A 12,578-nucleotide genomic window follows, 5' to 3' on the forward strand; every position below is an offset into this window, starting at 1 on the left:
GTAAGCCTGGAACTAGTTGGAGAAACTAACTGTGTTTAATACTAAGAGGAGTGCGGACACGGCTGTTGAGGCCACTTGGCTTTGCTTTATTCCCAACACGTGTGGGACAGACTAACGGGTCTGTAAGAGCCCGTCCTGCAGCGGCCCTGATGCCCGGGCAGCCGGTGCCCTGCGCCGCAGGAGCTCCGGCCGTGGGTGAGGGGGAAGGGGGGCTCCTTGCTGGACACGTGAAGATTCTCTCTCAGGCTTTACTCTCTCCATCCCTCTTCTTCCCCCCGCCCCACCATGCCTAACTCAGTGCCTCAGAGGTATGGAGCTTTAGCCAACTACATTCCAGTCCCGCACCCTGGCCTGTGCATGCTCACTCTGAGCCTTCACTCTGGACTTCACCTAGACTGACCGACCTGAAAGACTTGCTGAGGACAATAACCTCTTTGTACTTTTATACCTGTGCCCAGCAAGACATACCTTGGAGCGGAAGAGAGGACAGGGCTGAGTGTTGTTAAGCACTAAAGGATTCCTTGTAGCTTTTAAAAAGTTACTATGGGGTGTGCATATATAGCAAGAGTGCAAATTAAATATTGAGGAAATGAAGGACCAGGCAAAAGCGGTGAAGGCGGTGGCATTTGCCTTGCAGTGTTTTTCTTAAATGATTCACAGATGCTAAGGACCTCCTCAAGAGGCCCAGCAGAGTAAAACCTCAAAGAGCAGGGAAAAGGGGAGCACTCGGTCCTGTGAGCACTGCCTGAAGGAGAAAACCCTCAAGGCTTTCCTCTTCCCTGTGAAAAAGGTACCAGTTCTCGCTCTTTACCAGGACAAGGAGGCGGCTTCCCCCGGGTTGGGCAGACAGTTGCCAGGGTGGCCACCACGTGCCACTGCAGGGCTGTGACCGCTGCCCAGGGGCTCCCCTTGCCCCCGGAGCCGGGGCAGAGCGAGCCCCTCAGCACGGCTCCCGCCTGCCCCAGCCCCCTCAGCAGGACACAGCCCAACTGCTGCACTGCCCCGCCGGCCTGGCCCTTCACGCACCCCAACCCTGCCGCAGAACCAGGTCACGGTTTTGTCCTCCTGTTAAGGTGACTACCAAAAATAAAAAACGAGTACTTCAGCCCTGTTTCTCTTGAGGATGGAAAAAAAAATGTGGCAGCCAGTAAATCACAGGTTTTAATCTGAAAATCTGCAAGCCTATCATTCTTCTGACCCCATTTTTTTAAAGCTGCATTTAAGACACTCACTTGTCCTCTCGGAAGGCAGCCTCTCCCTTTTCCCAGTAGTAGTCCAGAATGGTGGCCTTGTGTAGAAATAACAGAACAAGTGCAGACATCAGAAGCTCCTGGACCAGCGAGCCAAGACCCCTGCTGTCACAAGGCAGCCCTCCATGAAACCTGACAAAGCTCCGCCTGCGGAACTACTCCCATCTTTATCCCCTTTGCCTACTCATCACGTTAGCCTGACGTCAAATTTAGTCCAGCAGCTCAGTCGATGGAAACCATTTAAAAAACGAGAGCTGTCAGTGTTCTGATTCGAGAAGTCCACTGTGCGCCACGGGCCAGAGTACGATCAGCCCTCTACACCCCACAAGAGAACACAAAGCAGGCACAGGTGCGCGTTTCCAGGAGTCACACACCTTATGCTGACCCACAATTCAGAGGACAAAACCACTGAAAACCCAAATCACAGCTGAAGGCAAAAGGCACGAGCGGCTGAAGGCCGTACCCAGAGATGTATCAGTTGGTATAAACAGGCTCCGTTCCTGGACCAGACAACTGGGTTGATTGCAGTGGTTTTGGCTCCTTATAAACACTGCCAGCCTCACAGCTGCACCAGCTTGAAAATGAAAGCTGAATCAAGTTGGGATGTTGTTTCTCTTCCAACAGAGGCTAGAAACGCCACTAATCATCTGCAGAAATTAAAATATGTAGACAAACCAGATACCGGTGATTTAAACTATTTCAAGCTAGGGGCAATCAAGCACAATATTTAGCTCAAGTAATGGCATTAAGTACTGCCCTGATTCACCTTCAAGCTAAACACAACTCTGAATACAGTTGCTTTCATGAACAAGCCTCAACACCAAGTAAAGATTGCAGGTTGCTGCTCATTTGAGCAAAACCAGCCTTCGGCAGCCCAGATTTGCCCCCTCTTCCCGAGTTTGCTTTCAGCACCTGTATGATTTGCACAAAACCCTGTTACAAAAATACGAATTACATATAAAACCCCACCACGTCCTAGTTTAGACAGCCTTGTTAAACACAGATCTTTGGTGAATTGAGCTTCATCTGTAACTGCCGGAGAAGGGGAGCGAGCGCAGAGCCGAGGGCAGCTCTGGGGCAGAAAGCACAGGGCTGGAAGCCCTGCAGGGGCCTCCCGCAGGCACCGTTCCGGCCTGCCCCCCTCCCATCCCGCTGCCTGGCCCGGGGCAACGTGAAGGGAAACGCCATACATGGACCACACGGCCAGGACACAACGCGAAACCCATTTAATGAGGGACACCATTGACCTTGAGCACTTTGCGCCTCCGTGCCCGGCCTGACCCTGCGCGGTGAGAGGTCAGATTTCCCACCTTCCCTCCCATTACAGCACCACCAACCAAACACTTCCCCTTCACAAAGTGACTGGGAACATCTTGTGCGTATTTTATAGCAAACATCAGAAGGATTACCAAACCAAGTGGTCAGATTAATAAAATAATATTCTTCGTGGTGTATTACAAAAGAAACGTGCAGGAGTTCCCCCAGCTCAAACTACAATACTTAGCATTAATGAAAATATTTGCATAAAGCACATTCTAATCGCTTTGCCACTTTCCAGTTAAGACAGGGTATCAGGAAACCTTAAGGCAAAACATTTCTTTTTCCACAAAACAGGCTCTTAACAGTTTCTCCCTAACACAATGCGCACACAACAGCATATTGTCAATTTAAAAAAATATTTAATGCTGCCAAAAAGTATAAAAATACAGTAAGAATGGCAGTACAAAACAAAATATTTCCTAAATTATTTCTTTTACATCTTTCTACATTAATACCGGCATTATAAAAACACAAGATGGCAAATTATTTTGTTTTGCAAAGTAGCACGCTGCTGGTGGTCTTCATCCCCTCGATGCAGTTTACGCTGTAAACAGATAACTGAGGTCTTCTCGGTACTTAACAGACCTCGCTTTTTGTTCCCGAAGAGGGGTTCATGTCTCGCTTTGCATGTCAATACTTTGCAGTTTATAGCTGCAGAATATTCACAAGTCTCGAAGGCTTAGGTGTCAGTCAGTCTCGGCCTGCGACATACAACGCAAAAGAAAGTCACCGATTCAGTACACAGCACAGGAACAAAAAAATAATTAAAAAAAAAAAAATCAGACAGCGGGTTTGCAATTCCCTACAGACACCGAACAGCTTCTCATGCACTCCCTGCAGCAACTACTGACTCCTGCGGGCCCGCAGCAAGCACGCCTGCAAAGCCCTTGCTTTCCCCACATTCCTGAGGCACAAACTTGCTGGAGAGCTTCACGTAGAGGCCTCAGTCCAGCAAGCCACCTCCTCAGGCAGGGCACCACGAGCACCGCGGGAGTCCCCTGGGCCGCCTCTCCCCGCACCCACAGCCCCGGCGCAGCCGCGTGGAAACGAGCGTTTCCAGGCAAAGGTTTCTCGCAGCGAGGGAGACATCCCAGCCCTGGGCATTTCGTTCTTAAGGGAAGGTGAGGCTCTGCTCAGAGGAACACAGAAAAAGACCTTGGTACTTACAAGCTACTGCAAGTGAAATGCTGCTAAATTCTGCAAGCACTGCACTGATTTAGAGAGCAGCTTGCTCTGATCAATTAAGACACATTTGAAGGTTTTTTTCCAAGTATCTATCCTTCCAATTTAAAGAAAGACTCGGACAGAGGTGCAATTTTGAACATATTTATTTTTTGTACATAAAAATGAAAGACTGACCTAAAGCCTCCAGGGAAAACAAAAAAGCCCAGGAAGGCCACTGTGTGTTACGTCAACTTGGCAAATTTCGTCCTCTGACTTAAGCCACTTGGCCATGCAGAAGACTTTCTCTTTTGTCATCGTTAATTTAGTTGCTTGTGCAGTCCTCAAGTGACCCAAGCTTCACCATAACACCAAACAGCAAACCGAATAATTTGGTTAACATTCATTAAACTTAAAGCTAGCCAGGCTTTTTAATTGCCCGCACAATCCAATCACACGTACATGCATACACATTTACACCTCTTCCCTTCTCACTGGGATATAAATTGATGTCAGTAAATCATTTCACTCCAGGTTTAACAAAATAAGCTAAGTTTCACTTGCAACATCTTACTTCCATAAAATTAGCCTGTAATTTTCTTTCAAATCACTATTTCATGCTGAATTAAATTACTTATTACATTCCAAAAAAAATACAGATGTACCATCACTCTAAGTGGACTGTTCCTGCACCAAGAACATAAACAGAAAATCTCAAGGACCAATTCCAAGATTGCAAACCCCTTGCAACAGAGGTCCAAATGTTTGTTAGTGATTTTTTTTTAATAAAAACGTGCATGATTTATACAGAAGTGCTCATCTGAGAGTCAAACATTGTTTAATCAAATTCAAGGAAGTCCACTACGCATCAAATATTGTGACTGATGTATTTCCAGAACAGAGGGAAAAACCCGACACGGGAACACTTTGAATCGAGTGCAACAGCATTTTAGAAGCAGCGCAGGACCAGCCAGCAGCTTGTCAGAAACAGGGGTGGGGAGAGGCAGGAGAGGGGTCAGAAGGCACGTCCATCAGTTTTAGTCTTTCTTTAAGCATTTCCTACGATAGAGGTCACTGGGATCGACAGCTCTTCATTTTGGCCTGTACTTGTTCTTACTTAATATCCAAGTTGTGCAAAACTGCTGCAAGTTTAAATCCTACAGAATAACAAAGCATCACAAGGGCTCAGTTTGCAGTAAAGAGAACAAGCCTCCCCCAGATTTTGTTTTTTAAGGATTACTGACGGACCAGAAAGAAGAGTTTTATCCAAATTATCTCCTGGAATGTACTAAGGGATCTAATGTTTAATTTCCCTTCCTACGCCCACACTGTCACGGACAATTCACCGTACAAAACAGTTTTGCCCAAAACCTGTATCACTTTGTGGTTCTTAAATTATTAACAGTTAGACTCTCAAGACAGATACAATCATGGAACCGAACCAAGTTTTTACAGATCAACTGTTGAATGTGCAAGTCCTGCTTTACTGCATCAAGAAGTGCGAGACGATGTAAGATGGCCCCCTCCAGCCCTGCCCCACCCAGAAAGAGGAATGCCTGCTCAGGATCCAGCGAGCAAAAAGGCCAGAATTTAGAAGATGGAATCAGGAAAAAATTCAAGTGACAACTTGACAAGCCACAGTTAAAAGCTCAGTGTCTGTACGATACTGGTGGCCCAGGAAATCTCTCTCATGCCAACAGAAAGGTGATAAATGACAGTGTGGTTTCAGTGAAGGTTTCACCTGCCCTTTTTCCTTAGCTGCTTTTAATTATTTAGGTTAAAATCTGGACTATTTCTGTTACAAAAGCATTTTATTACATTCCACGTGTTCTTCCATAACCAAAATATCTTTTATAAGGCACATATATTTACACCTACTATCAGTAATAGCTGATACTGAAAAACCTGTCTTCCCAATTCAAAGCAGAAAAAACAAACAAACAATCTTTTGCCAAGCCTCTTGTTGGCTAAAAGTTACCGTGGTTGTAAAAATTATGAAATGTCCTAAAATACGCAAGCTGCCTGCCTACCCTGTGTCCCAGCAGTCACTAAGTCATTCTGCCATTTGAGCTGCACAGTCGGTCAATAATGCCACGGGACAAATTGTCTTGTTTTACTGACGCACAATTTCCCAAATTCAGAACTGCATGAAACTACACTTGTTTTCCTTATCGGGACCCTTAAGCATTTGTTTACTATATAAACAGCATAGTCCAAAATAGTATTAGCTATTGTGAAATGAGAATTTCAAAGAGTAGAAGACTCAACTTAGCTTTGCATAGTAAATGTCAGACTATTTGGGCTCCATGCCTGGTATGTTACTACCAAGCTTGAACATACTGGAAACCTTTCAAGTTAATTCCTCTGGGTAAGGAGTAAAGTAATTATCAAGCTCTTTTAGTATTTTTCAGCAGTAAATCCACTAAGTGCTTTACAAAAGGGAGGGGGTGGCACGGCAGTGGAGAGGAAAAAAGAACCCCCACACCCAACAGAAAACAACCAAGCTAGGAAGATGGAGGGAGAAAACAAGACTTCTCTGAAGCCACCCAACAAGGCAACGCTTGAATAAATAAAATCCAGGTTTCAAAGTGCAGTCCAATGCTACAAATTATTAGGTCTCAACTTGAACGACAGCAAACTACACAGAGCCACTCGTCACCTCTATATTCAAAGAGAATATAAAGGACAACGTGATTTGTGTTGAATTACTATTAGGAAGTGCTACTGCCCAACTAAAATTACTGAGCAGTCCCTTTCCAATAAAGTACCTGTAGCATTGGTATTCCCAAAATACTAGCCATGAAGTGTTTTAACACCGTGCTGAGGAACCCAAAAAGCAGTTCCAGACTTTGTGAAGTTACAGAAGTGGCTCATCCAGCAGAACATACTGGGTACAGGAGATTACTACCAACGTTTGTTTTCTACCACAACCACCCTTGGAAGTCCAACTATAGTCTCCTTTGATGTGCTTTCTACACCTATTACTGATGAATGAATTTTATTCTTTCTAGCAATTAAAATCTATAGACACACAAAACATTACGTTTCACATTTAATGGAATGTCAGAACTTTAACAATGTTGGCCTTCAAGCAGTAGTTGAAGTCTGAATACATTAATCAACTTAACAGTATGCTTTTCAGTGGGGGCTAAGATCTCAAAAGCCTTTAAAAAAATTTTAAAAACCCAAACAAATTTCCAAGCCTTAAATAATGAAAACTACAAAAAAATAAATAAGGAATGCAAATTAACAGAATAGAAATTGTTAAGTGCTTCATCAGACCCCTAGCTGCTCATATCAAACTGGAGAGTCAAAATATGGGGAATGGTTGCACTACTATTTTCATGCACAAACTATAATTACATTTAGTTTCAAAATCAAATTCTTTTTGGTCAGAAATTTGTACAAACTGAGCTTTTAAAAGTACAGTGAACTACAAAAAGATTAAATATGCAATTATAAAATATATTTATCCTAGGTCATAAGAATATAAAATGTTTATGTTCATGTCACTAGTACATTACACATTACACACATTTAAGGATAACTTATTTGCATTAATAATGTAAATGATACAACACTGTTTATTGCTTATGTCAGGCATGTAAATTTAAATCCAGACAGCCTTCAGCACCTAAACCTCTGTGGTTCAGGGTTTGCTTAAGATCTGGTAGAACACCATTTTAAAAAGTGTATAAACAGTTGCAGCAAGTTTGTACCTGCTCTTTTCAACAAAAACCATCAACTTTGTTGGGGGGCAGCAGTTCATTTTTTCTAAGTACCTGCAGTGGAAAGTCCTGAGATGTTGACATATGATCAAGTTTACATCACTCCTCTATCATATGTAAGGGTCTGCACCCATTCCAGGTGGAAGGAGTTTACTGCTTAAAGTCACACCCCTAGTCATGAACATGCAGCAAAATTAGCTGCTGGAGCAGACAGGCTTACTGTTTACTTACAAGGAATGTTCTTGAAAATACATTTTCCAGCAAGAATAAGCGCCAACTAAAATCAGTGTACCAAACCCAATCTTAGTGAGAATAGGTTTCCAATATAACCACCTTTTTCTTTTTCTTTCAGTCTCATTTAGCTTCTGCTTCATCTGCTGCAGCTTCTGCGCTGTGTTAGCTTTTCTATCCTCTCTCAGTCGTTTTCGGACAGTACTTAAAGAAAAAGGAAAAATAGGGAAAATCTTAAATTGTACAACAGGAAAAAAGGCTATTAAAATACTAAAATAAACCTCTTCCCAACATCCCCCCAAGAGTTAACCAACCCACCAGTAGCGTATGGCAGCAGTGTATAAATTCTAAACCAAGCAATCTTTACTCTGTTTTAACCACCTTGATGTGGACAGTTTCAGGTCAGTGAAGCCCCATGAAATAAATGACATATGTACAGATGTAAATGGTATTTGACCTACATGTTCAACAGGGAACAGAATTAACTTAATTATCCAAAGTTGCCTTTCACCCCCATCAGAGCCCTGTTTGGTGGCTGCAATTTTTTGCATGGAGGCTGCTTTTGTATGCCATGTCATGTACCACATGCAAACATTTATAGTATTTAAGTGTATGCTACCTCTGCAGAGTTCACACTAGCCTCCCTGATGTATTCATCCTAACCTACTCATGTCTGCATGCAGATTTAATGCTGCTCATCTTAGGCTGTAAACCAAATCCCGATCAAATAACACAGGCTAAAGGTCAGTTGTGTGTTGTTACACTTACGAGGGCCACCTTGTAATTCTTCTCTCCAAAAGTATCCTCACAATCTCTAAGCAAGTGTGACGCTGACACAAAAAACACTTTGACTGTCCAAGCCCTAGCACACCAACACCACACTCACACCTTCATGTCCCTTGCCCTGCTTGTGAGGGGCTCCAAGCACCTACAGAACTGCTGTCAGTCTCTCTCAAGACTCATCATAAAGACGTGGAAAGCTAAGCTCATCAGGGCGTTCAGTAAGCCATCTGTCATTCCAGATTTTCGGCCTATCTACGCTGAACTGCTGCACCTCACCTGAGGCTGCGGCGCTCCAGGGCAGGCGCTGCCGCCTGCTGCGCACCGCAGGCCTCAGCCCTCGCTCTGCCCAGCCTGAGGCAGGCAGGCCCGAGCCTCGCAGCACAGCAGCTGGGATGGTAATTCCTGGTACAACAGCTCACAGCTGAGGCGGTGCTACTCACGAGGCAGACGAACTTGAGACACAAATTCACATGACACAGCTAAACCACAGAGATCTATTCACAGGGGTAGATTTAACGTGAGCAGAGGGTGGCATACGGCTTCAGTGACACAATTTCAATCACCATACAGAAAGTGGCAGGTGATAAAAACTTTGTGTTTCTGAGGTATCTATTTTTCCAAACATAAGTTAGCATTGTATTTAAACATCAGTATCGAGTTCTGTTGGGCACTTTCAGGACCGAACTCACACTGCACAGTACAGGTCACAGTCTGTAGGAAAACGCTTTCAAGCATGAGGTTTAGCTGCCTTGATTAGACATTTGTTTTTCTTCTCTTGACCTTTAAACAATAAAATTTTAATCATAAAGAACAACTGAAACTGTATTTTAAAAGTAATTAAATAAGACAGTCAAATACCACCTGTCCTTTCTGTCTACTGAAGAAAGATCTTTAAGTTTTCTTACGATAAGAAAAGCATACAGTAATCGAGCCTTTTAAGAGAGCATATCTGCCTTCTGAACAGTTTCTTCATCTCACCTACCTTTCAATGTTTCCATCTGTGATATCTTGAACTTTAGTGGCCAGGTCAGTATTTATTTTCTCCATTTGATCTTTGTTCTCCAGGCCTATGCTGTTCCCATTGTACTTCTCTGTGGTTATTTTGGTTGGGTGTGGAGGAGACTGCTCAGAACTTGGAGCTTGGTCCTCCTTAGAGAGCTCCTTCCATCGTTTCTGCGAACAAGAACACGTTTCAAACACTCCCCCTGACACTGAAGGCCCTCTTTGCCCAAGATGTCATCCAGCAGAACAGTCACAGAAGTAGATTAAAGAGACTACTAGATGAAGAAGAAAAAAAAAAAAAGCTAGATGAAGAAATAAGGTTAGGTGAAAATGCATCTTCTCCAACAGTGATCTCTCTTTATATTTCTCTGGGATGATGCTACCATAAAGGTATGAGGCCACTACAGGGTTTGTACTGTCCACAGTAGCTCCACAATGAGGAAGCAACTTGTCTTGTACAGTCCTGCACTGTCCAGCACTTTCCATTTCCCTCTACTCTCTACACGCCTACACTGTGCTGTTACCTTTCATGGCTCCAAAACACAGTAGGACCTTGTGTGCAAGAACTGCCTAAAAAGAGAAAACTGCAGAAATTTGTAAAGCCAATGAAAAAAAACAAACTAGGGTTATTTATGCCAAAGTTGTAGGCTCCTATTTCACCTTGTGGTCCGTTAGCCCTGAGATCTACTGCATCACAAAACAGATATTCACCTTGTTTTGAGAAGTAATCTGAAGAGACGAGAAGAAAAAAGAAAAAAAGATCAGAATTAAAACTGGTTTGCTAGATCTTCGTCCTAATGGGTAACTGTCCTAATGATGAATAGACTGAAGGATTTCTTGCAACAAAGCTTTATGCAGGAAAAAAAGCTAGAAAGGTAACAGGAAGGAAAAGAATTGTCCCTAAAACCCAATCGTTTTCTCACACAAAATCAGCCAGTTTATAAAGATATAGAACACCTTGAGGGGGAAAAAAAAAAAAAAAAAATCAGTTACTTTTAAATGTCTATGATAAGAAAGATTAATTGAAAATTGACTCTTCACGAAACAACTGTTAGATTCTCATCTCTGGAATGAATTCAGAACTGCTGGTCTAAACTAAACATCAAACTTCAAGAGCTACATATAAATGAACTGCTGGCAGAATGATCTTTAAAAATGAACCAACACCTCCACTGCAGAGGAGCTTGCAGTGTAAATCTGAAATTCACAAAGGGAGTCTTCATGAGCAAGACACTTCACTCAGAGGCTTCCCTTGTTTTGTCTTAAAGAAGAAAGGAAGGGGTGGGGAACAAACAAAACAGCCACTAACAAATGGAAATCCACTTAGCAGGTCCCTCTTCATGTCATGGAAAAAGGCCTTTTGGAAGACATGGTTGATGTCCATAAGGGACTTGATGGCTAGGATAAATACTGATTACATCTGGAGTGACAAGCCACACAAGAACTGAAATCAGAGATAAATTTACTACTCTTGTCAAACAGAAGGAATTTCCCACCAAGAATTCTATTTTAAACCTGTAGTAGCAATAGCTCAAATGGCTGGTAATTCTAAGTTTAACTACCTAAGACAAGACTATGTGAATGGCAGGACTGGTAAAATAATGTACAACAGACAGACAAGGAGGATTGTGTGGCTAAATCACCTTTGCCATTTTATGATAGCACCTGCAACTTTACAAAAAAAAGCAACAAAAATATATCTCAGGAACTGACGTACTACACCACGTCTTATGAAATTAAGTCTGGAAGAAACAAAGAAGTGACCAAGTTTGATTTAAGAAATACAACTGTCCTTAAGATTAAAACCAAAATGCCTGTGTAGGGGAGCTAAGACTTAGGGCCTGTGTTGCCGCTTGGAATTAAAGGAGACAACAGATAGGCATATTAAGATGTTCAATTGACAAAACCAAGTGAATGTCAGATAGGTTTTGGATTCACAATTTTCAGTACAAAATTAGAATATTCTTGTTCTCTGTCTGTAAAACCCATCTACAGATCTAACCGGTTCAACCATCTTTGTTCTTTCAAAGCCACAAATTTGTTTTCCAGAGACCACTCACTTCAACAGATTTTTCTGAAACAGTTTTTCTACTGTGTTGTTGAAACAATATTAACTTACGTTTATTACAAAGGAATTTTATAGAAATGAAAACTTAAATCTTGTTCCAGCTCACCCATTTTATATAGTGCAGTGCTGTACTACAATTAGAAAGCAAGTAATGCTTCAGTTATGGCACCACGCAGCAGCACACCTACCACCCACCTCTGCAGGGTTTCAGGGCGCCCTAGGTGAGTATGATCCTTCCCTTCTCAGAGGGGCTAAACAAGGGGAAGAGACTCCTCACACCCCCACCCCCCCCCCCAAGTGTTGCAGTTGCAGCCACTAGCTGTACGCAAGTAAAGATTCAAGCGTATGTTGTGTTTGTCTGCACAGTTTACTGACTTCTGACATCCATGGAGATGACAGAGACTGACATTTGGGTAATGTCGTATTAGAGAAGCATTCAATGACTTCATGCCCTCCCCATCAATAGTGCAGAGAAGTCAACACCGCCTGCACTCTGGACACTGTAACTGTTCCCTACAAGGGGAAAAAATGACCTAGCTGACCTCGAAAGGAGAAATACTCCTGTTAAGTACTGCCAATTGATTTTCTGCACATGACTCTGAGGCCTAAAGAGAAAAGCACCAAGACAAATGACTGCACTGCAGGAAAGACTGATTTAGGAAAGACCATCTGGACAATCTAACCAGAAAAAAGAACAAACGAGAAGTGTACCTTCTTAGGCATTCTCTTAGTATGAAGGAATAGCACATTTGAACCTGACAAGCAGTATTCGGAGTTGACAATGCTCCCTTGTATCCAGAAAGAAGAAATCCCGTGATCTAGATGGCTAAGCGTGGGAACCAGAGCTGCTCACAGTTTGGAGCATGGCTTTTTAAAAATCAAAGAAGAAAAATCAGAGAGAAGAAAACCCTCATACCACCAGAAACAGCTTCCAGAAAATAAAGAGGATAAATCGCTGTAGTTAGGATGAACCATGCAGTCTTCTAGGCACATGGTGCAGGTATCAGACCAGCAGCACATTACCTCAGTGTTTAT

The 12,578-nt window shown here is 42.9% G+C and overlaps 1 protein-coding gene across 4 annotated transcripts in view; it reads right to left on the minus strand.

Annotated features, from left to right (window-relative positions):
- Window positions 1-2,912: 2,912 nt before the first annotated feature.
- PTPN2 (protein tyrosine phosphatase non-receptor type 2) overlaps window positions 2,913-12,578 on the minus strand; it is a 32,796-nt gene continuing 23,130 nt past the window's right edge. For 2 of the 4 annotated variants that reach the window (XM_042798172.1, XM_042798173.1), the window contains 2 exons: window positions 9,456-9,646; window positions 4,605-7,894 (listed from right to left, as the gene is read on the minus strand). In XM_042798172.1, coding sequence (XP_042654106.1) covers window positions 7,687-7,894; window positions 9,456-9,646 — 399 coding nt within the window. In that variant the 3' untranslated portion in view covers window positions 4,605-7,686. Of the gene's footprint in view, window positions 3,272-4,604; window positions 7,895-9,455; window positions 9,647-12,578 lie in introns of those variants that run through there. The other 2 variants (XM_042798174.1, XM_042798175.1) reach the window with 2 other exon arrangements.

Source organism: Tyto alba, unplaced genomic scaffold (genome assembly GCF_018691265.1).
Source record: "Tyto alba isolate M040663 unplaced genomic scaffold, T.alba_DEE_v4.0 Super-Scaffold_27, whole genome shotgun sequence".
NCBI classification, from domain to species: domain Eukaryota; kingdom Metazoa; phylum Chordata; class Aves; order Strigiformes; family Tytonidae; genus Tyto; species Tyto alba.